Source organism: Pelophylax lessonae, assembly GCF_965119305.1.
Source record: "Pelophylax lessonae genome assembly, chromosome: 12".
Lineage (NCBI taxonomy): Eukaryota > Metazoa > Chordata > Amphibia > Anura > Ranidae > Pelophylax > Pelophylax lessonae.
This window is the reverse complement of record NC_138779.1, coordinates 51,119,383-51,146,713: the sequence shown is the minus strand read 5'-3', so window position 1 is coordinate 51,146,713 and position 27,331 is coordinate 51,119,383. Positions and strand designations below refer to the sequence as shown.

Below are 27,331 nucleotides of genomic sequence, written 5' to 3'. Positions count from 1 at the left end.
TTTCTGCTCTGCCATCAAATATGGGAAAAGACAACAAGTTTTTGAAAGGCGGTGTTACCCTCTAAAATCTGCTGGCAAATTTCAAAATCTGGGGTTTCTAAGGTCATAGTAAACGTATATTGAAATGCCAGTGATGCCTGTGCCTTGTTAGGAGACGTCTTGTTGTCTTAAATCAAGCCTTATGTATCAAGGGTGGAGAAAAAAACTTTCTTTAATCCTAAAATGTCCAAAAAAGAGAAGTAAAGGGCAGAATCTGACAAGTTGCCATTTGCAAGAGATACTTTTTACCAGTTCTGATACATAAGGCATTAAGGTATTTCCACCAGAGTTCCAGTTTACCACTACTTTCAATAATTACATAGCCAGTAATGGGCTTTACCTTCCCTAGGTGGGTTGTTAAAGGTGTACAAGAAACAAATAGGAGAATGTGTAAATTTCAGTCTCCAAGAGATATATTAAAGGGTAAATGTGATTCAACTTAACTGTGGAAACCCCTAAAATAAACATTTTTGGGGGGGCCTGGACTTTAACCCGTGCCCACAGCAAACCGTCATAAGTTCCATGCGGGGACAATAATTCCTGACATTATCCACTATACCTGCATGCATGGACGTTTCTATAATACACAACATATGTACAGAGAATGACAAGTATAGGAAGTTGGCTTGAGATTTCCGGTCTTCTGCCCTTGGCCTTAGACAGGAGGAGGCCTCGTCTCTTGATAATTCAGCAGGGTGAGCGCACACAGACAGAACATGGGATTGTCACTTGGAGGTCATGCATCCATACCTGGCTCCATACTGGCTCCTGACTGCATGTTCCGACCTGTTTAAAGATAAAACAGGTGTCTTTGGGCTTGCAGGTTTGGCATGCTACTTATACAGATTTACTGAGGACTAAGCTACTATCAATGATAAATAGAAGGTTTTATTTCCATAGACTGGCCTTAAATCAGCATCACTTTTAAACCACCCAAAGTGCCAGTAATATTTTTAAGGTTTTTTTTTTTTTTTTTAATGATTAAAGGTAGCCCAACACTTTCTTGCACTCCAGCCTTGAAAATATATAATATACTTCATAAAAAGTGACACTCAATCAAAACTATTTAGGTTGAACAGTCTGGATTGAGGAGATTTAGGGGTCCTCTGCTAAAGCTGACATTTTAATGGATTCATTCTCAAGGCAAAGAGTGAAAATCCATTCGGGACATCCATTTTTTTCTTGGGCAGCAAGCCTACTGCTGGAAACTGCTGAATCTCCCATCTAAATTATCAGAATTGACTCAATAATTATCTGCAGTAATTTAAAGTTTTTTTTCTTGACGTAAAACATCTTTATTTCCCGACTGTCCTGTCGACAGAGCAGAGATTCTGAATGCGAGTCAGCGTAACTGCAAAACACAGAGGCTTGACGGGCCAGCGTAAGAATGTAGAAATAAATAAATATATTGTACAATTTGACTTAATCCTGTCACTTTGTCTGACAGGATCTTGATGTTTCTGACTATAGAATCAGTATCGGGCTCCAGCAGACGGGATAAGACACGTTTAATTTGTGTCATTTTTTTCAATTTCTGTCCTGTTTGACAGATGTCCTCTTATGTTTTTGCCTTTTGGGTCTAGATTAGAAGAGCAGCGGAATCCTTTATTAGTTTTAACAGTGGGAAGAGAAAACAGGAAGTGGTGAAGGTTTTACTTTACATGTCTTTGATTTTTCAAGGGCAATTTGAGAGTGTTATCAGTGAGTTCTATCGGTAGTCTTAGTCTTTTGCCTTTCAAATCTTAAACTATAGGTAATGAGTGTGTGTGTGAATATTTTTACCACCCAAACAGTGTCCTCTTTTATGAATATTACCCATGATTGATACATATATCACTAGGTGGTATACCTGATTTTTCTTGGCATTAATTTACCTATCCATATGAAATGGCCTTAATCCAATCTGATGAGGTGCCCCAACCATCCCTTACAGCCAATGGCGGAGGGGAACATTTATCAAACAAAAGAAGACCTGCCTGATCACCCCCCTTTCAACCCCCCTGCTCCCAATCAAATCCTGCCTCAAAATAATCACACATGGCAATATTCGCCAGAGCCACTCATCAACTTCCCTTTGGATATGCATTATTGGAGGAGAATTTCATTTTTGCTGCCAGCCTATGTCTTCTGGGACCCTTAAAATGACTCTTTTACTTAAAACAAAAATAACGTTTTGCGCAGGTGTACCTAGAAATCTCTGCTGGTAACCTACAGCCTTTTCCATGGCCTCTACATGCCTCAATGCCAGACTGTTGATGGAAGCTCTGGCACTTCCTAGATGGTGATGGAACTTGTCCTTTCCACTTCTCTCCCACTTATTTTAGTAGGGCATAGCAATGGGCCAAAGGTAATATGAAGTATAAGAAGGGAGCAGGCAAACTCTAAAACTACCTTGAAGTTTAGGAGCTTTGCCTACTCAGCATGGCCCAGAACTAGGGCATAAGAGGGAGCAATGAAAGGTCTGCTTAGCACAGGAGTCCTAATTTTCTTTCTCAATATATTTCTGACTGTTTTGTCTGTTACATTTGGGTTATGGTATGTGGCTAATAAAAATGCAAATTTTGCCTAATAGGGCATGGACTCTAAAGCAAAACTATAGTGACTACCTATACCTTTTTACGTTACAAAAAAAAAGAAAATGAAGAAAAAAAAAAAAAGGAGTAAACATATGTAAAAATATACTTTAAAGTGGTTGTAAACCCTTATTTTACATACACCCACTGAAATAATTAGCCTCAGGTGAAAAACATCATTCTACATAAGTTGTACCTATTTATGTACAGTACTCTGTTCTCTACAACCATCTAAAACACACATTTTACACAGCATTTCTGTGCTACAGAAGGCAGGGGGGTGGGGATCTGATGTCACATACTGCACAACTTAGAGCAGGGAGCTGAGTGTAATCTGAGACCTGAGTGGAGGGAATGGACACCTGCTCTACACAGTCTCACTGGTGTCAGCATAGAATATCAGAAGTCACTCATGCGTAAAGCAGAAGAATGACATGTCAGACAAAGCACAGTAGTTTCTTCAGATCAAAGCAAGTATACACTAAAGAAGGATATGCTTTGTTCATTTTTCATTTTACAGGTTTAGGACCACTTTAAAATTCATTAAGGGACACAGGAGCAGAAGTAAATCAGAGACAACTGGGTAATATTGATGCCTTCAAAAGAAATTTGAGAAATTGAGACACTGTTCTACATAAAAGCCATTGGCGAGCTTAATATAAACACTCCCACCCACACAATGCTTCAATTTGTTTTTTCCTAGTGTCCTCCCAGGATGGAAATCCTTTCTCTTTGGAGAAAAGCTTATCCATTTTTTAAGATATTTTCTGCTTTTTCAACAAGATATTTTTAACATCAATCAAGTCACTGTCTGGCTGCTGAGCTGCACAGTTATGCAGCAACCTGCATTGGCTAATCCTCAGCTTTGCCTTGGAGGCCATACCTGGACCCCACCGCACTGAAGATTGCAGGACTTGCCTGTAACTTGACCCTTGGGCATTGGGCTCTTCTTCTGGCACTCCCCAGACACCTTATGCACTGGTTTGTTAGCCACAGAGTGCTTTACAAGTCCAGAGCAGTTGTACAGCCTCAGGTGTGACCCTGTCCCTGATAACACTTTCGGGGAGAGTATAAATATTTAAAATCCTGCAAGCTACTAAATAAATGAGAAATTATTAGTTGATGGGGAGACACACTGGATGTCTTTGCTGCCATTGTGCAATGTGCTGGGCGTCCATTGTGCCCCTGTGCTTTTAAGGAGGGTTGGGCTACCTCCAGGCCCATCTACCCCCTATCTATCCTTTAGAATGCACATGCTCCCACTGTGGAGACTCTCATAGAGTTAAAGGAGTTAGGACTGCAAGTAATACAGGGTGCCGTGAAGTGGTCCTGCAGCTTATGCATGCGTTTGCAAATGTGTTCTAACTAAACCCCTGTTTTTAACGCATACTGTTAGACAGGTTTATTCAGTTGGTAAGCAGACTGGTTGGTGAGTTGAGCTAGGAATTTTTCTAGTTTTGTTTTGCATGTATTGCTCTTCCATGTGCGCCTTGCTGCGAAGGCCAGTTATAGGTGGGGGCAGGGGCCATTTTATTTGTTATTGATGTATACTGGTCAAGGGACACACCGGACGCCTTTGCTGCCATTGTGCTATGTGCTGGGCATCCATTGTGCCCCTGTGCCTTTAGGGGGGGTTGGAGTTCCTCCAGGCCCACCTGCCCCCTATCTATCCATTAGAATGCATGTGCTCCCACTGTGGAGACCCTCATAGATTTACAGGAAGTAGGACTACAGGTAATACAGGATGTGGTGCAGCTTATGGATATGTTTTCAAACGTGTGATAACGAAACCCCTGTTTTTAACACATACTGTTAGACAAATTATTTCAGATGGTAAGCAGACTGGTTTGTGAATGGAGCAGGGAATCTTTCTGGTTTTGTCTTACATAAGTTGTACCTGTTTATATGCAGCCTTTTGTTCTTTGCAACCACCTAAAGCACTAATTTTACACAGCATTTCTGTGCTGCAGGGGGCAGGGATCTGATGTCACATACTGCGCAACAAAGGGCAGGGAGCTGAGTGTAATCTGAGACCTGAGTTGAGGGAATGGACACCTTGCTCTACACAGTCTCTCTGGTGTCAGCACAGACTGTCAGAAGTCACTCATGTGTAAAGTAGAAGAATGACAAGTCAGACAAAGCACAGTAGGCGCTTCAGATCAAAGCAAGTACATGATACCCACTCTAATAATAACAAATAGTGAAATGGTTATATTATTTTGCAGTGTTGAAATTGTGTATTTCAAATAAGTCCGTAAACCAAAAAAAAAAAAAAAAAGTTAACTGATTTTTGAGCAATAATAAGAAGTGGAGCACCTGTTTGAGTTTTCTGAGCACTAATTGGGAGCAAGAAGCACTTTGTGTGGTATTGCAGCTGTCTGTAGGAGGCTGCATCTTAATTTCTACACAATATTTTTTATTATCATTTTTATTTGTGCATGGGCTATATACTGTTTGCACCGATTTTATTATAATTTTTAGGTGCACTACTCATTTTACTATATACATGTATTGTTTGGTGTATGGAGCAATTTGATAATTATTCGATCACTTATACATGCATGTTTTGGTTTACGAATTTATTTGAAATACACAATTTCAACACTGCAAAATACTATAACTATTTCACTATTTGTATTATTAGAGTGGGTATCATAGCGTGGTACTATGTGAATTTTTATGTAAAGGTGGTGGTGTCTATATCTGTGAAAAGTGATCAAAAATGCATTATGGGTGGCGCTGCACATAGATGTGCATACTTCAAAGTAAATTATTTGAGTTTGTTACAGGCCACCCAGTGTTAATGAGGAGGTCCTTGAAGGAGGAGGTCCTTGAAGGTTTAAAAGGGCTGGAACAATAATAATGGGGGATTTTACCTACCCTGAAATTATCTTTTGTAATGGCACTACTGGAACAGTAAAAAGGTGAACATTTTTAAACGTATAACAAGACAATTTTATGGTACAGTCCATAGACACCTCAACTAGAAATGATGCTCTACTAGGGCTTATATAAAGGAACATCTGGATAGCAGTGACTATAACATGATTTAATTTAATGTACACTGTAAACACATACTGGAAAGTTTAAAACACATTTAAAAGTGCAAATTTTCCAAGGCTGCTCTCCAAGATTTAGACTGGGAAGGAATGTTGTTATTAAAGAATGCAGAACTGATGGGAATGCCTCACATTGACTGTATGTGAACACAATGCAAATTATATTCCCATGAGCAATGTGACGGGACCGACGCACACTGTGCTTGAGTTCTTCCGTCATTATATCGCTTCCTTCAGTCTTGCACATAGATATCAGATATTATAGTCGCCTATTGCAACCAAGAACTAGACAGCACTCCACACACAGGTATGTGATTTATTTCTGTATATCCCTGTTTTTCTAAATTTCATGTAGTACAATTTGTGGGCCTGGGATTGGTATTCCCATAAATCCCCTTATGAGCAATATGACATTCCATTCATATATGCTTTAAGAATAGGGTGAACACTGGACTGTACTCTATCTAATGAGGGTGCTCTTACCGTATTACTGCCAACTAGTCCCTTGTTTCTTGGTTCCTATCTCTGGGATGTTCTTTTTTGCCCCTTCTTGTGTGTGTGTGTGTGTGTGTGTGTGTGTGGGGGGGTCCATTGCCCCCCATTATTTGATTCCTATGCTTGGATGGACTCCCAGCACAATTTGCTATTTTTTTAATTCTTTCTATCCATTTTGTGAGACCACTTGTGTATGTTATATTCTCATATATACATGTATTTGAATATATGTTATATTTTCAGAAATATCAGTATTATCCCACTGTCCAGCATCGCCCTGAAGAAGACTTGGATAAGTTGAAACGCATTGGGGCTTTGGACAAGAACCAATGGGACTGTACCCTGCTGTGCACTAACACAGTCAGGCCCATGCTGTTATGTGCTACATGGGTTTGATTGTTTGTGGTTGTTTTAACCATTTTTTTTAGTCCCACTTTGTGGGGATGTTTCAATCCATGTTAGTAAATTTGTAACTTTTTATATAACATTGTTCCTATTAATTACTTACTAGACAAAACTTGTTTTAGCTGCAAAATCTGAAACTGATTTATTGAACAAGAATACAGACTTTTTATACACTTGAGAAATATGTCAGTCACTACATGTACAATGACCCAAATTTTTACCCAAAACATCACACAATGGTTTAGATAACGAGGTAGGGCTGACTCTTCGCTAATCCCCTTTTAGCAACTACTTTAGCTGACAATGATATCATTAACATGCTAATTAACTTAGCACCTAAACCAGCCTAGGTGTAGTACATGGAATCCAGATCTAAACAATGCTTTGATTATTTAGGAGTCACAGACTTCATGACAACAGTCTACAACAGGCTATAGGTCTCACAGTGTAAAGTGGGATTAAACTTTGATATATTTCTTGAGGGATATTGTGGATTAATATTACTGTCCCATTTGAAATAATCCAAATCATATTCTCAGTGTCCATTAAGTAGCTGTCCATCATTTTCTTGGTCTCCCTGTGCCCCTAATAGAGACAGGGTGACTTACACATAAGAGGGGCCTAGGGAGCTGAGACAGGGATTTCCCAACCTCTTTAAGATAAGCTGTGCTCCACGGGCCCCCCCAATCAAAGTGACTCCCGTCACAAGCAATATGTTAAAAAGGCTAAAAATAAAACCTATGTGGATCACGTCCACAGATAAAATTGCTATAAATAATAAAAAAAGCATTAAAAAAAAAAAATGAAGGAACACTATAATCTAAATGTTGCAAAAAATATAACAGAATATGTAAAAAGGAAATCAAGGCTGCAAAAATTGAAAACAAACAACAGGTTGCCAAAGAGAGTAGGACAAACCCCCAAAAATTCTTAAAATATATTAACACTCAAAAGGTCACGAAGGCCCTCTATTAGATCATTTAGAATTTGGTACTGGGGACATAGAGAAGGAAAATGTATTAAATAACTTATTTTGTCTCTGTGTATACATGGGAAAATGATGATGCTTATTAATAAGGATTGTTATTAACATAACCCCAAATGATTCACAATTGCTCAAAATTGACATGGTCCAGAAACATTTAGACCAAATAAACATTTAGACCCTGTGGCGATTGTTGGGTTAAGGGAGCGGATGTTTTCCCATCTGCCAGTACATGCCTCACACGGCCGGTTCAGGCCTAACATTTTGGCTGTGGGGCTTTGCGGCCTACTCAGTGGAACCTATGTGAGGCAGCCCCTGTGAGGATGGCTCGGATCTGCTCGGGCTCACATCCTGGCGGCGGGTAGCCCTTAAATTTAGGTCGCAGCTTGCGGCCTACCAGGCCATGGCCTGCAGCCTAGTAGGCCATGCGGCTGAGTTGGGGGGTGGCCTCAGTGGGTCTAGCTGAAGCCCCCAACTCCCCACTTGGGCAGCTGCCGGACTGAGGATCCGTGCTATTTGTGGCTGGGCCCCCACAAACATTTAGGCCATGGCTTGTGGCCTGCTGGGCCATATGGTCAGCTTGGCACCTCCCTTGAACCGGGTGGCGCCGTGAGGGCGCTTCATTTTTAGTGACAGTCTTGTCGCCATTATTGTGTGAGCAGAGGTACCTTGCCTGTGCGGCACTGCGGGCGGCCCACCTTTAATAGGGGGTATGTTCTATTATGTCCCCTATGGTGGGCTCTGAAGGCCGTCCAGCTACAAGATCGAGTTTCGGTCTTATTCTCCAGTGAGTTTCTTTCCTTTCAACCTGCGTTTATCCCCAGACCGCCTGTGGGGTCTCTTTGGGGTGGTGCAAGACTTTCTACTACAAGGGGTGATTGTTCGGGTTCCAAAATCTGAACGTTTTCAAGGTTTCTAGTCAAACCTGTTTACAGTTCCCAGGAAGGAAGGCAAGGTACATCCAATCCTGGACCTCAGGGCTTTGAACCACCTTTTGCGGGTACAGAAGTTCAGAATATAGTCCATTTGTGCGGTAGTGGCATCCCCACAACAAAGGACGCTTACCTTCATATTCTAATATATGTTGGTCATCAGCTTTTCCTCCGCTTTGCTTTGGGCGAGAAGCATTATCAATTCATCGCATTACCCATTTTTCTTGCCTCAGGTCCTTAAGTATTAACAAAAGAGTTGGCCCCGGTTTGGCATTGTAGCGGCAGCGGTGGATTGCGGTACTGGGTACCTGAACGCTCTTCTTCTGCGAGCAGAGTCTCTGACTGCTCTAAAGGACAACCTGGAAATTACTGTACAGATTGTGCAGGAGTTTGGTTGGAAATGTATTTTCCAAAAAATCTGCTCTGGTTCCGTCCACCAAGTTGGACTATCTGGGTCTGACTCTGACCAGGGGAAAAAAACTCTAAAAGCTGCAGGATGCAATTTGGCTCCTGTTGTTCAGCAGTCGGTCATCTTTCAGGCTTGCATGCTGATGCTGTGCCTGATGGTGTCTACCTTTTTGAGGCGGTTCCATTTGCACAGTTCCACTCTGAACCTCTGCAAAGAGAGATTCTTGCTAAGTGGGACAAGAATCCACAGTCTCTAAACAATCTGATCCTCTTGAGCAAGGACACAAGAGGGTCCCTGATATGGTGGCTTCGCTCTTCGGCACTTCGACAGGGCAAATCCTTTCTTCCCCTGTACTGGACAGTGGTCTCTATGTTTGCCAGCCTGTCCGGGTGGGAAGGCGTTTCGAGCACGGATGTGCTCAAGGGGTCTGGACTCTGGAGGAGTCAAGACTACCGATCAAAATACTGGAACTTCGGGCGATAAGATTTACATAGTTACATAGTTAGTGAGGTTGAAAAAAGACAACAGTCCATCCAGTTCAACCTATGATGTGTGTGTGTTTGCTTTTAACCGTACATTGTATACCCCTGTATGTTGTGGTCTCTAAGGTGACCATCTAACAGTTTTTTGAAACTATCAATGCTCCCTGCTGATACGACTGCTTGTGGAAGAGAATTCCACATCCTTACCGCTCTTACAGTGAAGAACCCCTTACGCATTTTAAGGTTAAACCGCCTTTCCTCTAGTTTTAGTGAGTGGCCACGCGTCTTATTGTATTCCCTTACTCTGAATAGTTTGTTCCTTATGCCAGGGTCGCCAGTACAGTATTTGTACATTCATATCATATCCCCCCTCAATCTTCTCTTCTCCAGAGAGAATAGGTTCAGTGCTTGTAGCCTTTCCTCATAGCTGATGTCCTCCATTCCCCTAATTATTTTTGTTGCCCTTCTCTGGACTCTTTCCAATTCCAGCACATCCTTCCTGAGGACCGGTGCCCAGAACTGGACAGCATACTCCAGATGTGGCCGGACCAGAGTCTTGTAGAGAGGGAGAATAATCTCTTTATTTCTGGAGTGAATCCCTTTTTTTATACATCCCAGTATTCTGTTGGCTTTACTTGCAGCAGCTTGGCATTGCATGCCACTGCCAAGCCTGTTGTCTACCAGTACCCCCAAGTCTTTTTCCATCTTAGACTCACCCAGAGGTTCCCCCCCTAGTGAGTAGCTTGCTTTCTGGTTTTTTGCCCCCAAGTGCATTACTTTACATTTTTCAACATTAAACCTCATCTGCCATGTAGTTGCCCACCCGTTATTTTGTTCAGGTCTGCTTGTAAGGTTTCCACATCCTGCATAGAAGATATTGGCATGCCTAGTTTAGTATCTGGCTCATTGGACAAATCACCTTTCGGGGTGCCTAGTAAGGATTCCATGGTACATTGCCATGGCCGTGGCATATGTCAGTCACCAAAAGGGCACAATAAGTGTCCAGGAGGCTCGGGAGGTAGCTGGCATTCTAAGGTTCAGCTGTGTCTCCGGTGAGGAACTGCTGCGGTGGACCTGTTGGCCTCTCGTCTCAAGAGGAAGGTACATAGAACTGGGGCAAGATCTCGGGATCCTCTGCTGACACCACAGACACACTGGTGGCTCCTTGGGGCCAGTGTCATCTGATATACGCCTTTCTCCCGCTAAAACTTCTGCGGTGTCTTCTGCGTAGGATCGAGGCAGAAGGGATCTGGTCATCCTAGTGGCTCCAGACTTGCCTCGCCAGTCTTGGTATAGCAGGTCACTGATGCCCCCAGGGCCAATCTTCCATCCTGCTTTACAGTCGCTTGCTTTAACGGCTTGGCATTGAAAGCCAGGTGCTGAAGGATAGAGGGTTGTCTAAATCAGTGATTCCCATGCTGTTAAGACTAGAAAATCTACCTCTAGGAAGATTTACCATTGCGCCTGGAAGACGTACATTGCGTGGTATGAGTCTCTTGGGGGTCATCCCCGTTCCCTTTCGATGGCTCGGATTTTGGCATTCTTCCAACGAGGTGTTGAGCAGCACCTAGCCTTGGGTACCGTCAAGGGCCAGGTTTTCGGCCTTGGCGGTCTTCTTTTACTGTCCTTTGGCTACGCATTATTTGGTTCGCACCTCTATTCGAGTATTCGGGGGGGGATCGCCACTTGGTTCCCCAAGTTCGGTCTCCGTTGCCCCTGAGGGATCATTATTTGGTGCTGTCGGTTCTCCAGTAACCGCCTTTCAAAAATGTTTGCGAGCTTCCTCTGCTTACATTGTCTCAGAAGGTAGCCTTCCTGGTGTCTATTACTTCTGCATGCAGGGTGTTGGAGCTGGTGGGGTTGTCTTGTCATTCACCTTACCTGGTGGCTCACAGAGATAAAGTGGTGCTTCCCCCCTTTCAGTCTTTCCTTCATAAGGTTTCTGGTTTCCATCTGAATAAAGACATTGTGTTGCCTTCCCTGTGTCCTAAGTCTAAACATCCTAGGGGGATTACCTTGCACTCTCTGGATATGGGCCGGGCGCTCAGGGTGTACCTTGCGGCAACCGAGTCATTTAGGAAATCAGCCCTACTGTTTGTCCTTATGGATGGACCTCGCAAGGGGTTGGTCGCGTCTGCCGGGACCATTTCCAGTTGGACAAGACAGACGGTGGTGCAGGCCTATTCCATCAAGGGTCAGGTTCTTCTATTCCCTGTTAAGGCACTTTCTACGTGGGCGCTTAGTGCCTCTTGAGCTTTCCGCCATCAGGCGTCAGTGATACAGGTTTGCAAGGCGGTCACCTGGTTGTCTGTGTACACTTTCACTAAATTTTATAAAGTGGATGTACTGGCATCTGCGGATGCTGCTTTTGGCTGCAAGGTTTTGCAGGCCACTGTTTGAGAGGACCTGGTCCTCTTTGAGGGTGTATTGTTTTCAGGTGAGCTCCAGTTGTTCCTGGTTGAGCTCCATGTTACCTGCTTGGCTAGGTTTAGCCTTTTGGGAATTTTTTTGGAGCTGTGTCCATCAATGATCGAAAGAGAAAATTGGATTTTTGTCTTACCATAAAATCCCTTTCTCTGATTTTCATTGACAGATACAGCACCCACCCCTCTATTGAGTTTTTTCTTCTGACATTGCTTGCAACAAAACTGAATGCCTATAGCAGAGTGTGGGAGTATATCCCCTGGTCATAGGCATGGTAAAGCTTTTTCCTGCCTAGTGTCCTACTCCTGTAGGGGGAAGCATAATCAAATGGTTAAGAAGATTCTGGGGCTGTGTCCGTCAATGAACAAAGATTTTACAGTAAGACAAAAATCCAATTTTTCTGCTTTGAATGGTAGGGAGTAAGAAAGAGGTGGAACCTATGCAAGGTCTTCCCTGCTGTATTCCTATTGGGTAGATTTCCTGTTAATTTCCATCCTGATCATAGTCTATAATCACTGGCATTGTAATTTAAAGGAAATCTACCCAGTGGGAACACATACAACACAACTTGACCAGTCTTCTGGCCCTTACGACTGCTATCACAAACACAAAAAAAAAAAGTTTAGCTGGAGTTGTAACGTAAAGATGGAAAAGAAGGAATAGCATGTGACTATATATCTCAAGCATTTTGCAAAATACAGTACTGTACAAAAAATGTTGGCAGGTGCGAAAAAATACTGTAAATTAAGAAAGCTTTAAGCAATAGAAGTGTTAACAGTTTTTTTTATCAATTAACAAAATGATTTAAGAAAAAGTAAACGAACAGAAGAGAAATCCAAATTAAATCAATATTTAGTGTCACCACCCTTTGTCTTCAAAACAGCATCAATTCTTCTAGGTACACTTGCAAACAGTTTTTGAAGGAACTTGGCAGGTAGGTTGTTCCAAACATTTTGGAGAACTAACCACAGCACTTCTCTGGATGTAGGCTGCCTCAAATCCTTCTGTCTCTTCATGTAATTCTTGACAGACTTGATGACACAGAGATCAGGGATTTGAGGGGGCAAAACTGTCAATTCAAGGACATGTTACATAGTAGGTAATGTTGAATAAAGACAATAGTCCATCCAGTTCAGCCTGTGTTGGTGTACGTGTGTCGATAATCATTTCCTTTATCCCTGTATATTGTGTTTTATATTGTATATCGTGTTCACTAAGATGCACGTCCAAGAATAATCTTGTAATTCTTTACAAAGAAGATAGTTCCCAATGACATTGGTTGTATGTTTGGGGTCTTCGTCCTGCTACAGAGTAAATTTGGGGCCAATCACATGCCTCCCTGATGGTATGACATGATGGGTAAACTTCCTTGGCCAACTACTGCATCAATGGTCCTTAACGTTGCCCGTTTCTTGGAACCCCAGTCTGCTTTGAAATCTTTGCCTGGGAGAATACTTGATGATGCAGTGTAACTACCTTGTGTCTTGTCGCTGTGCTCATGACATGAGACATGAAACTGTATTCCACAACCTCACTTTAGCAGTAGCAGAGTTTGATTGTTCCTTCCTCAGTTTTAAGCTACTTCACAGCTGTTTCTGTTTCAGTTAATGACTGTTTCAACCTACATATGAAATTGATGATTTTTGGCACCTGATTGGTATAATTGAAATTCATACACCTGGCTCTAATCCTACAAAATCCCGGACTTTGTGCAAGTGTAGCTGGTTTGAAACCAAAGGGTAGTCACATCAGATATTGATTTGATTTAGACAAGCTTGTAAGTTGATTAAAATAGTAAAATATATATTTTTAAAAGCATTCCTAATTTACAGAATGTCTTCACAAAGCTTTGTGCACAGTATTGTATGTTTTGTTTTTTAATAATTTGTTTCATACTGTCCTATTGTCAATTTTCAAAGTATGTACAATAATAAAGTTAGAAATTAATCACTGAAAAAGCCTTCCCCAAACTTTTTACTCTAGTGGAGCCTTTAAAATATTTTTCAGTGAACCCCAGCTAAAATTTATTAATTATGGTCAGGGAGAAGTAATTTACACTGGTGGCTAGCGGACAGACTGCCCCCTTACAGTGATGGTTAGAATACCACCCTTCAGATAGCTAAAAAGATAATTGGTGTCATGCTGCTGACTCTGTCAAGTGACATTGGACCTGGAACTATGCAGCCAATCACTGTGGCAGCAAGATCAAATTAATAATTCCCATTTGAGAAAAAAACACATTTTGTTATTTAAAACCAAGTTCATCCAAAAAAAACAATGATTACCAGTCACTAGATTTTTTTGTTATTATACTATAAGGGCCGTCCAACTGCAGTGTGTCCCACCCAGCATTTCACTATGCCTGGAAGGGACAGGAGCAGCATGCATCCTGGGTACAGGTAGCCTGTCAAAGCCAGTGGCTGGACAGGGCTGAACGCTGTACTGAACCGTAGCCCTGTATGTTCAGGGAGAAAGGTCCGGAATGCAGATGAGACATGTGGCCAGTAAGGTCAATCACCGATGATGAAAGCCTACCTCTATTAATGATGGAGCCAAAGGGATAAATATGGGAATACCATTCATAGAAGTCCTTTGTCAATATTCACCACGTTGTGGTTTTATCCAATCATATTTTTTGTGCGGTGTAAGATTAAGTGGTGGTTACTAAAAGGTTCCTTTGCGCTGAACTCTGAATTCTGTTCAAGCTGGCTTTCAGAGACAGACATTAAATAATATGTATTGAAAAATGTCTCCTGAAGTGATTGAACAACTTGTATACCAAAATCTATGAGCAGTTCTTTTTATACAATCTCTCTACACTTACTTATTTTTAGCACGGGGCTCGCTTGTGCCAAAAAGGCAGATTTTACCTGTTTGCGCTAATGCCACATTTTACCGCTAATTCACAGGAATTTTCAATCCAGTTATTTATTTCACACCAAAATAGAGTTTTGAATGTTAAGTTCTGTGTAAAAAATGGCAGTAAATGGTCTACAATACGTGTAAAATAGGTAAAAGGTACAACAGAACTGATATCAGCAGAAGATGGACAAAACAAACAGAAAAACAAACACTACCTACAGCAAAATTCCTTCTCAGTGTTCCTCAAAATAATGCATTACTCCTGATTTAGAGTCCCCTCAAAAATAGAACAAAATTATTCTTATGAAAACAGACTAACATTTCTTCTCACAGTAGGACCAGTTCTATAATGGATTTGCAGTGAGGTGGGGAATTTATCGTATTATAAAGAACTGGAAAGTGGAGATAATTAAAAATGTGCAAAATGAACATAAAATTTTAAATGATGACTGTGAGGCTAGCTTCACACTTGTGGGTTGTAGTAACCTTGGTAAAAATGTGTGTGTTGCCACAATGCATGCTAACATTTGTCACTATAGAGTATGATTTGACAGTGCCATTCATTTAGAGTGGCACACCAACGCACACATGCAGAGTTTACAATTTACCCTTTCACTGCCAGGCCCTGTGTGCCACTTTTAAACTCAGGTAGCCAGACCATTTTTGCAATCTTTCCATTGCTTTTTATTTTTTCCTTACAGCTTTCATATTTTCTAAAAGACCCCACAAACCATATATATTTTTGAAAGCAACATAACATACAAAACTCCTGCTAAATTCCTACTAAGGTCTCGTTGACATGGGGGGTACTAGAGTGTATGCCCATGGAGGGCCATGTTTACCCACACAGGGATAACCAGGTGTTGCACCCCTGTGCTGGCGGTCCCAATCATGTAATTTGAGATGCAGCGGCTGCAAGGACAAATCTGACATGCGGGTGTAGGTGCATGACTCCAAACACAGATAGCATGATTTCTGGGACATGCACCCACATTGATATCAGGTTGGAAGCAGTGGCTGTGTCCATGCAGCTGCTGTATCCAAATTGACATGAATGTAACTGCCTGCCCAGGAATGCACGGAACACCTGTGCATTCCAGTGCAGCTGCTGTATTCCAATTAACATCAATAGGATTGCATGGGGATGCATGAAACACGTGTGCATTCCTGTGCTGCTAAACACAGCCTCGCTGCAGTATGCCACCAGAAAAACCCTGGTGATAAATATTACATGTTTTTTTACTCTTTTTTCTGTTTGTAAATGGGACTTAAGAGTTTACTGCATGGTTTTGAAACAATATTTACCAAACATTTTTAATTTTACGGTAAATACAGCATAGTCGTTATTTTGTTTTTGTGAATTGAACTTTATTTACCACATACAATAATTAATGGAAGTAAAGGCTTACTGAAAAGTATTATTTAAAATGTTTTCTCCCCCTTCTCCTACCTATCCTGCCTACCCTGTATAAAAAATATCTGTATACTTATCAGTTTTTAATTTGCCCTGGTCTAGTCACAAGGTCTTGCAGCTCTGGTTCCCCTGTGTAAGGGAGCACTTGACAACAATAACTGTGAATTCCTATAGGTGTGACTCCACCCATGACCCAGCCGTTGACAGTGCTCCCTCCTCTCCCCTGCAGCAGCCACTCACAGGGAAGCGGGAGCTGCAGGATCACATGATAAGACTAAAAATGTGAGCAGAATAAATATATGTAAGTATACAGATCTTTTTTACACTGAGTAGGCAGGATAGGTAGGAGTGGGGGGATTTTTAGGTCTAATTAAAGTTGAGCTTTTCTTCCACTTTAAAAAAAAGGCCTTTTTTTTTTAAATTATAGTTTCCCGGTCATCTATTCCTCATTTTTTGAATTATTGACCTTGGACAATCTTTAAAGGGTGTTTTGTACTATTTTTTGTACAGCATTTATTATGCTCAGAAATAAACAAATAACATTTACTTACAGACCTCAATAGCTCAGACTAAAAGTAAACAACAACCAGGCATATAGCTGAGGTCAGTGATGGCAGCCTACATGTAGCACAGATGTGTTTTTAAAGTAGAAGTTTACTCTAATACTAAAATCTCTAAATCTATTGGCATCTACAATCTAAGACTAACCTATCTAGCCCTGTAAAGAAGAAATTTCTATATACAGGTGGTCCCTGGGTTAGAAACAAGATAGGGACTGTAGGTTTGTTCTTAAGTCGAATTTGTATGAAAGTCGGAACAGGTACATTTGTTAAGTGTAGCTCCAGCCAAAATAATATTTTTTATGTTTTTTGTATAGCATATGGAAGGGTTAACACCCTGTACCATTTGTTTTACTGTCTGTACCCCTGTTCAGAAGATTTCACCTCACTTTCTGTCTCTAAGACAACTGGATTTGGAAATTTTGGTTTGTTGTGGAGACAAGGATTGGTGATAAAGCTTCAGTGGAGACACCTTTTTCCCATGAGAACTCTTACAGAAGAGAATTTGCCTTCCTAGGGGTAGATTTCTCCTCACTTCCTGTTGTGTCTCTCCGTTTGTAAGTAGGAGTCGATTGTAAGTCAGATGTTTGTACCCCGGGGACCGTCTGTATACCTTTTCTGAAGCCGCTCTGGTCCGGTTCCACATTGAGCTGTCAGCGGCAGCTTCTCTTTGAAGGCGGGTGCAGAAGAGGCAGCTGACAACAGAAGCTCCATAGTGACTATATGGGTGACATCACTTCATGGGCATTTCCTAGCCATTGTTGGCTGTCTTTTCTGCAGAGTTTCCACTGCTGGAGACCAGACTGGAGCTGCCTTAGAAAACGTATGTATAGCAATTTCTTCTTTACAGGGCTAAATAGGTTAGTCTTAGATTGCTGATGCTAGTAGATTTTGAGATTTTAGTATAAGGGTGAACTTACCATTTAAGTACCTGTTATTTTGTGTAGAATCTGACCACTTTTAGTCTGAATGGGTTCTGTAATATTTAACATTTACAAAATATTAAACCTTTTCAAAGCAAAAAGTGTTAAAGGCTACACTTACAGTTCTGTATTATAGATAATCCCAAGAACGTCACTTAAAACTAACAATTTCACTTTGAGCGAAAAGCAACTAGGGAATTGTGCAATGAAAACTATAACGGTCTCTACAAGCTTTGCTCGTTTTCTCTGGCTGTGTGTGACAGCATAATTAGGATCTCAATTAAAATAATATATATCATGAGGCCATAAAAAGCATCTATCCCAAAATGATAAAATGTCAGCATATTACAAAATATGCATCTGTAACTATTTATACCTATCAGCCAAAGCATCTTGCCTTAGCTCATCCGGATTTAAATCTCTGCAGTGTTACTGACACCCGTCTGACCAGGCGGGCACTGGCTCTGCTTAGGTTGGAAGGTGCCCAAGGCTAATTCTCAGCAGTTCATTTAGTTCCGATTCAATCTACATGACAGCAACGTCTATAAATCTTATTTTAATGAGAACTCTCCACCTGCCTGCCCCAGCATTTAATAAAATCTGAGCTGGTTTGGAAGCCCTCCAACAATCGCACATCTTTAACCCCTCGCTGTGACTGTCAGCTATGCCAGAGACGCTGCTGCCCATATTGGAAACATTTGGGGAATGTAAGATAGGTGTCTACTAGGCTGACAACAAGTTATGGTTTGTAATTAATTGTGATGCTGTGTGTTTGTGCTGTGTGGACTAGTTACGAATGCAAAACACACAGGAGACTTGAGCCGAGTTTATGGCCACACAATGCACTAGAAGGTACAATAGAGCTTATTTATAATCCATTGACTTCTACTAACCACACAAACGAATGCAGCTCTCTATTCATTCATTCATCCTTAAAAAAGAGGTTTTGGAATTGAAAATAAACAATACTATTCACCTAGATGGCTGCAGCACTGATTCCAGCTGTCCTCCTCCAACCTGTAGACTGAGAACTGAGCGATCAAAGACCGCTGATCGCTCAGCTCTCAGTCTTAAAGTGGAGTTCTACCCAAAGGTGGAACTTCCGCTTTAAGTACTCCTGAACCCCTGACATGCCACATTTGGCATGTCATTTTTCTGGAGGGGGGGGGGACTCGAGTGGAAGTTCTCCTCTCCCCCTCCCTCTCTGCAGTCTTCTGGGACATGTCAGAGGTTCCAGAAGATTGCCTGGCCATTCAGGAGGCGCGGCGTGACTCGCACATGCACAGTGCACACCCAGCTTTGAAGCTGCAAGCTATCACAGCCGGGTGCCCACAATAGCAATGCCGGCGCCGCCAAGAGCGCCAAGAACATTGCTCGACCGTGGGACAGGGGAGTGTGTGTTTATTAAAAGTCAGCAGCTACACTTTTTGTAGCTGCTGACTTTTAATAAACACAGAAATGGCTGGAACTCCGCTTTAAGTGAGCCGAGAGCCAGTGATTATTAGTCACTGGCTCCCTGCTCCTCCATCATTTACTGAAGCGCCCAGCTGTGGAAGGGTGGGAGCGGCTGACTCAGGCTCTCAGTGGCTTGCAGAGAGACTGAACCAGTAGCCAGGCATCTGGCTGTTTTCTCCTCTTATATCTCCTCCTAATAATATGCTCCTTGTCAGCACATGAGCACTGCAGCACACATTGTACTGTTTCAACCTCTCTGTCTGAGCTTTGCTGTACATTGACTGCAAGAGCCTGATACCAGGTCAGATTCAGGTACTTTTACCGCTTGCATTTAAAAATGCATTTAATTATGTCTTAATGATGGTAGAGCTGTATTGATTTGTGTGTTTTATATATGCCTAGATATCAGCTTTAACGTTAGAAAAGACATAGATGCACTTAAAGGCTAAGTTCACCTTTACTTTACTGTCCTATACAGCACCTAAAAAAAGAACTAGAATCCGCTCTTGGTGTATATACCAAAACTAAAAAGTGCTTAAACCCATGAACCATTAGTACCATGAGATAGTCATCGCAATCAAATCAAAAATAAAGTATATATGTTGCACCAACAAAATATACAAAACCATAAATGCAAAAAAAAAAATGAAAAATATATAACTATAAGTCAAACACATGTGCATATGTAAGTAAAAAAAAAAGTACAGATTAGGTCACATCAAAAATCCAGAATAGGTGACATCATCAGGGGTATAAATGATATACCCTGATGATGTCACATATAATGAAACGCATTGGGCGGAGCTAACGCACGTTATATATTGCTAAGCCTACTTGGACCAGTAATCTTTATGAAGCATTGTTTGAACCTCTATCATGCATCTTGGGAATGTTATGCATACAAAGCGTGTATTGTTTTTATTCATGAGAGTAGTATTCATACTATGAAGTGTAATAAAATCTTTTAGACAGTTTTACACTATGTGGATACTTACATTTTGATTCTATGTGGAATTTTATGCATTTATGGTTGCAATTGATGTTACCATGAACCAGATCTCTGCTTGATGGTATTGTCATATTTATGCTGATTTGACTCTGTAGTGGAGTCCTCATGTTCTGGTAAGAGTCCATTGGTTGTGGGTGGTGAAGGCTCACTGGGTGATTGTCAAAGTGTATTAAACATTTCCTTTCTGCAAAGTGTCACTGCGGTGTTTTGGAAGACTTAATCTGGACTTTTTTTCTCTTACATATGCACACATATTTGTTCTATATTTTATGTTATATTTCATTTTAATTGAGTCACCTTGCACATTATCATATTTTAGCGTGGCAATTTACACATTTACCACTGTTACTTAGTTTGTCTGACTATTTTTTTGCCAGCAGCTTTTCTCCTATTTATTTACCCTATTTATTATTGTTTATAACTATATTTCACACTGTTCTACATGAAAAGTAAAGTGAGTTCGCCATGAATAATAAAGTCTATGTAAAAAATCAAGTCCACTGTAAATAGGAAGGCTCAAACAATCCAATACCAAAACCTGCAGAGGGACCACGTGATGATCACCACCACCAAGGATAGATATACACTTACTTATCACCTGATTTTGACCCTCTAAACAAAAGTCAAAAAGCATCTGTGCATGATGTACTCCAAAGGAAAACTCCTAAGACTTTCAGCCTCAGGGGTAGTTCCACCCAATGGAAAAGGGATCCAGCAGAATATTATTCAAATCCACATCCACACTGCCATGAATATCAAAAGAAAGAAATGTGTTGCACATAGAAAATCTTATTTAAAAAACACTTTAACCACTTCAGCTCCAAACGGTTTACCCCCCTTCATGAACAGGCCATTTTTTGGGATACGGCACTGTGTTACATTAACTGACAATTGCGCAATCATGCCAGAGCTTTCTTTTGGTGGTATTTTAAGCTTTATTTTTTTTGGACTATAAACATAACAAGGGCGACAATTTTTTTTGGGGAATAAAAACCACCAAATATATATTGCAGCAAGGCGGCCCGGCTGTGCAAAATCACATATAGGTACATGATTTTGTGCAGATGTTCTTGGGGGGGGGGGGGGCATGCGCGCGCTGCTCCCGCTGTGATCAGACACAGTGGGAGCCAATCAGTGGGATCTGGCTGGTTGTGCTATGTTAGCAAGGCAGACGGCTGTTCTGTCACAGAGACAGAGAGAGATCTTGTGTTTCAGCTAAGCTGAAACACAGATCTCTCTTTTCCTCTACTGCATCCATCCCCCACACAGTTAGAAAGCATTCCCTAGGAGAACACTTAACCCCTTGATCGCCCCTAGTGTTAACCCCTTCCCTGCCAGTGTCATTTATACAGTAACAGTGCCTTTTTTAGCACTGATAACTGTATTGGTGTCAGTGGTCCCCAAAATGTGTCACTTAGTGTCAGATTTGTCCGCCGCACTGTCGCAGCCCTGCTAAAAATTGCTGCAAATGCTCAGTTTGGTGTATATTGCTAGAGAGTTTTTTTTCTTCTTAGGAGAGTGCATGTTATCAGCACAGGGCCAATCAGCACTGTCCAGACATGTCCAGACAGAGGATCAGGGGAGAAAAAAAACAAACAAACTCCCCCTACAAGCGTTACTAGGAACTGATGCAAGTCATAAGGCTGCTATATATACATACATCTTCTGATGAGAAAAGGTATTTATATTTACTAAAATAATTGCATTTCCATGTTCTGTGTACTGTGGGAGACCAGATATAGTGAATGCAGGTTCTGGGTTTAGTAACACTTTAGCACTACCTTCCGCCCCACACAGACAATGATGCTGTCTGCTGTTCCTCCTGTGCTCATTCATCCATAGTTGTGTCTCACTAATACAGGAGGTGTGTTACTTGACACATCCCAAGCTGAAAAGGGGGAAAAAGCCAGAGGTGGGAAAAAAAAAAAAAAAAACGGATGCAGCCACCACATATAATGGTTAGAAAGCTGCAATATATTACAGTTTTGGTTTTGGGTTTCTGACAAAGGATGCGGATCCTCCACGATGTAAGATACATACAGAATGAGTCCAAAACTTTTAAACCTAATAGAGCATAGAAAAGTTTCCCCCCCCCCCCCTAAACCCCAAAAACAAAACACTAAACACTTCACAATCAGTATAAAATACGTTGTCTGTGTTTGGTGATCCCAAATATTGTTCAAGACACTAAGTGGTACATTAACATGGCACACTTCAGGCCTACTGTACACTAGCTTGGAAATGCATCTGGTATAAGCTGTATACATTCATAGAAGGGGGCCTATACCACAAAGAGAGGGAAGCCGCCCCACTCGTCACCCAGAAACAAGCCTTCTCCCTGAGTGAGTAGTATCTTACCTAAATTTAAAATGAATAGGTGAGAAGACTTATGAGATGTAGTAGCAAAGAGAGAAAAGGGAGATGGAAAAGAGGGAGGGTTTAGGAGGGAAAAAGTAAGATCGGACCTCACACTCCGAAATGATTTTGGGTTTAATACTGCTTTGTGTCTAGAATGGGTTGGGTGCTTCTGTGGGAGCCTTATCACACAGCTGTTCTGGTCGCAGATTTCTTTAAAACAAACCATTTGCAACCTTGTCTCTCTGCTAACTGAAAATGGCTGCTTGAGTTTTTCCTTCATCTCAGACTGTCAGCTGCAGAAAAGCCTCTGTGCTGTCTGCAAACTCTTCCAATCTTCCAGGTCTTTGTCAGATTTCACCTTGAAGGCACCTTAGTCTTTCTACTACATTAGCCAGCCATAATAACCTTACAGACAATGTAATGAAGCCACAGTGATAAACTGTTGTAAATGTAATATGTTACAGCCCCCTCTGGCAGCGAACCATTACACAAGTCAAACATCCAATACACTAAACTTCCTTAACAAATCGCCTTCATTTCTTTTCCTTGTGTATCAGCTGCAGTATTTGCAGGTGACGATGTTACAGTGAGTTTAAACACTCTGGGACGCCAGTGTCGTCTATTTCTGACTGGCAAGGTCGCGCCTCTGCAGTCCTGCAGGCACTGTCAGCTAGCTGGGGACAGAGGCGTGTTACAAAACTAGATAGCAGTGCAAACACAATGTTGCAATATATTAACACATATATTTTATGTGTCCAGTACTAGAGAGGTTCCTAATAGGAATTCTTCACTGTCGTCCTTGTGACAGGTGATGGCTTTTTTTTTTTTTTCTTATTGCACTTTTTGTCAGCATCATGTCTTTAAAGGGCCATTAAGCAGAACTTGCAAATTGGTTTATGTAAAAGAAGTTTTCACTACATTCTATGTTGTGTAAAATTTTCTTATAATCAGAACTGTAGTTATTTAAAGTGAAGATGTTATAGTGGGATGAGGGAATATTTTCCAGTATGAAGCTGGCTTCCTGTCGAGTACTCCCATAAAAACAATTCTAGTGACTGACAGTTTGGTGCCTTGCTTTTGGCAGCTTGCATAGAACAACAAGCTGCACATCAAAGTTAATGTCTGATGCCCAAATTTCTGTGCAGATATGCAAATCACGACAGGTTTGGGTTAGTAAAGTCTTAAACGGCTATTTCACAGAATACTGATTTTTTTTTCTTTTACATTTAGTGAGCTATAGCTGATTGATAAATCCGTAACATTTATTAAGACATGTAATTGTGTAGTGCATAACAAGATCTACAGAAGAACATCTCTCACGTTATTGTTGCCTATTGCAAGCAATCATTTTGTCGCTTGCATTCTCCAATATTGCAAATGGCAGAAGAATGGTTTGATGTATTTTCTTCCCAGTGATGTGACATCTATGTGCCCTTTAGCCTCCCTCCTTACTACTGTAAGGTAACAGCATATGTAAGTATCTTTTTGCTGTTGCTTGGTCTGCCTCCTCCTGCCTCTAGGGGTCCTCTTAAGATCTAACAGGCTGGTGGGTCTCTGTGGTAACTGTTATTTCCTCTGTTGTACTCCTGGTAGACCCTTCCCGATGTGCTCCGTTTAACAAAAAATGTAGACTCTCCATGGTGTTATAATGTTTATAAAGGTTTAATAGGTTAAAAACAGCTGTATTACTCCTTTTACAAACAGTACCGCGCATGTAATCCATGAGCAGTGAGCTTGTATGATTGTGTCACTTCCGGTATGCCTCCGGATGTACTGTTTGTAAAAAAAAGTGAATAATACAGCTGTTGTTAAACTTTTAAACCTTTATAAACTTTATCACACCATGGAGAGTCTCTTTTACATTTCTTATTAAACAGAGCACATCAGGAGGGCCCACCATGAGTACAACAGGGGAAATAACAGTTACCACAGATACCCACCAACCTGATAAATCTTATAAGGACCCCTAGAGGCAGGAGGGGGCAGACCAAGCAACAGTAAAAGATATATACAAATGCTGTTATCTTACAGTAGTAAGGTGGAAGGACAAGGAGCACATAGATGTCACCTCACTGGGAAGAAGAGACATCAGACAATATATTTTAATGGTGAAGGGATGCACTGTTATCAAATCACAACACATTTAATATATGGACTTTTTAAATAGATTTTTATTTATTATTATTATCACTGTTATGTTATGTCACATGAGTTTCTGGATATTAGCCACCACACTGTTATAAGCAGATACTAGTGGCACAGTTTATAAATTTGTTGGCACGGAGTATACCCTGTGTTTGATTTTGTTTATTTGCTCTCATTGTGATTTTACACAGCATCCACAAAAGCTTTTTTTTTTTGTTAATTATTGATCACATTGACTTCACAACAGCGCAACACCAACACTGTTTTATTCATCGCTTATTATGGATCATGGATTAGCTAATTCGAGGTTGCAGCAGTTATCCAGTTTATTATTTCAAGTAATAGTGCAGGAGCACATAGTTTACAGAAGAATTGTTTATTTTCTGCTGGTAAGCACTGTGACCTTGCAATGCTGGAAATCCAGAATGCTAAACTTACACAATGTTACAGTATCACTTCAAGGCTGTGGCAGGCAAAGAGGCAGTGGTGGCCGGTGCGTTGGGGGCGCAGGACTCATGGAGCTCAATGGGTTTTTTTTTTCTGAGTCACCTGATTAGAGCCAGAGACTCTAATAGGCTTCAGAAAAGGGTGGACCCGGGGCGCAGAGCAGTACACCCCGATCCCACCCATTGTGAGACAATAGCGAATGAAAATTCGCTGTTGTCACACGGATCTTCCTCCTGGCCAATCAGAAAGCAGGTCCGAGACCCGCTTCCTGATTGGCGGAAAGGCAAAACCATGCCATTGGGTGAGGAGGAGGCGGGAGGACTCGAGGAGACGCTGGGGGACCGAGGAGAAGCTGCAGGTAAGTGCACTGGTCTCGGGGGAGGGGGGGCACGGCACGCTACGCTGGTCACTCTGCATTGAATGGGGGCTCGATGATCTCTCTGCATTGAAAGGGGGCACACTGATCTCTCTGCATTGAAAGGGGGCACACTGATCTCTCTGCATTGAATAGGGGCACACTGATCTCTCTGCATTGAAGGGGGCACACTGATCTCTCTGCATTGAAAGGGGGCACACTGATCTCTCTGCATTGAAAGGGAGCACACTGATCTCTCTGCATTGAATGGGGACACACTGATCTCTTTGCATTGAAGGGGGCACACAGATCTCTCTGCATTGAAAGGGGGCACACCGATCTCTCTGCATTGAATGGGGGCATGCTGGTCATTGTGCATTGAAAGGGGGTGCGCTGGCCATTCTGCATTGAAAGGGGGCACGCTGGTCATTCTGCATTGAAAGGGGGCTCGCTGGTCATTCTGCATTGAAAGGGGGCACGCTGGTCATTCTGCATTGAATGGGGGCACGCTAGTCTCTCTGCATTGAAAAGGGGCACGTTGGTCACTCTGCATTGAAGGGGGCACACTATACCTTAATTACTAAAGGCCCCTTTCACACTTTTGTGACCTCAAAGTCACGCAATTTTTTACAGCGTTTTTTGCCGCAAAATTACCTATGCCTATTACATTTTTCTGTTTGGGCCCCCCCAAAAAAAGTTTTGAGCACCAGCCGCCACTGCAAAGAGGACAGTGTAAAGCTGGCTACACACTATAAAACATTTATACAATTTTCTTGTACAACTTTCCTTTAGATTTACCATGAGGTCAAACCTGAACACTTTCAATTTGTATGCAATCAGACAGGCCCTTGCACTACATAGTTGAAGGTAATTCTAAAAGAAATCCAATAACAAAAGTTGTATAATGTGTATCCAGCTTAACAGACATCCTTGAACCTTCACCACCTGCTGGTCATTATTCAGCACTGCAACGCAGGTCTGTCATGTGCACACCTGCCCTCATTAGTGATATTTAAAGGGACCCCACATCTTTATGCCTATCCATAATCAAAAGGTTAGTCTGTTTGATCATGCCCTGTTTGCTCATGCCCTGGATAAAGGATAGTCTGGCTCTAACTGTTGTCTGACTGGGACTACCCTGGATTATTCCTGTGTATTTTTTGGACTGTGTTTGCCTTCACATTGTTGGTGTTTATAATGATTATTGGCCTGTTATCTTTTTTCTATTGTCAGCCATTGTTTCATTATACCTGTCTGGAAGTGGGACTCTGTTTACCGACAACTGACCTAACCATTTGCCTGCTGACTCTGCTTCTGTCTACGGTTAGCTTTGAAGATCTGTCTAAGGACCTAAACTGCTTTATATACAGTGCCTTGCGAAAGTATTCGGCCCCCTTGAACTTTTCGACCTTTTGCCACATTTCAGGCTTCAAACATAAAGATATACTGTAAAACTGTAACTTTTTGTGAAGAATCAACAAGTGGGACACAATCATGAAGTGGAACGAAATTTATTGGATATTTCAAACTTTGTTAACAAATAAAAAACTGAAATATTGGGCGTGCAAAATTATTCAGCCCCCTTAAGTTAATACTTTGTAGCGCCACCTTTTGCTGCGATTACAGCTGTAAGTCGCTTGGGGTATGTCTCTATCAGTTTTGCACATCGAGAGACTTTTTTGCCCATTCCTCCTTGCAAAACAGCTCGAGCTCAGTGAGGTTGGATGGAGAGCGTTTGTGAACAGCAGTTTTCAGTTCTTTCCACAGATTCTCGATTGGATTCAGGTCTGGACTTTGACATGGCCATTATAACACCTGGATATGTTTATTTGTGAACCATTCCATTGTAGATTTTGCTTTATGTTTTGGATCATTGTCTTGTTGGAAGACAAATCTCCGTCCCAGACTCAGGTCTTTTGCAGACTCCATCAGGTTTTCTTCCAGAATGGTCCTGTATTTGGCTCCATTCATCTTCCCTGTCCCTGCTGAAGAAAAGCAGG

The 27,331-nt window shown here is 41.6% G+C and overlaps 1 protein-coding gene across 4 annotated transcripts in view; it reads right to left on the bottom strand.

Annotated features, from left to right (window-relative positions):
- KIRREL3 (kirre like nephrin family adhesion molecule 3) overlaps window positions 1–27,331 on the bottom strand; it is a 1,274,477-nt gene that overhangs the window by 69,627 nt on the left and 1,177,519 nt on the right. For 3 of the 4 annotated variants that reach the window (XM_082273094.1, XM_082273097.1, XM_082273095.1), the window contains one exon: window positions 790–825. The exons of the other annotated variant lie outside the window; for it this stretch is intronic. In XM_082273094.1, coding sequence (XP_082129220.1) covers window positions 790–825 — 36 coding nt within the window. The remainder of the gene's footprint in view (window positions 1–789; window positions 826–27,331) is intronic. 4 annotated transcript variants of the gene reach the window in all.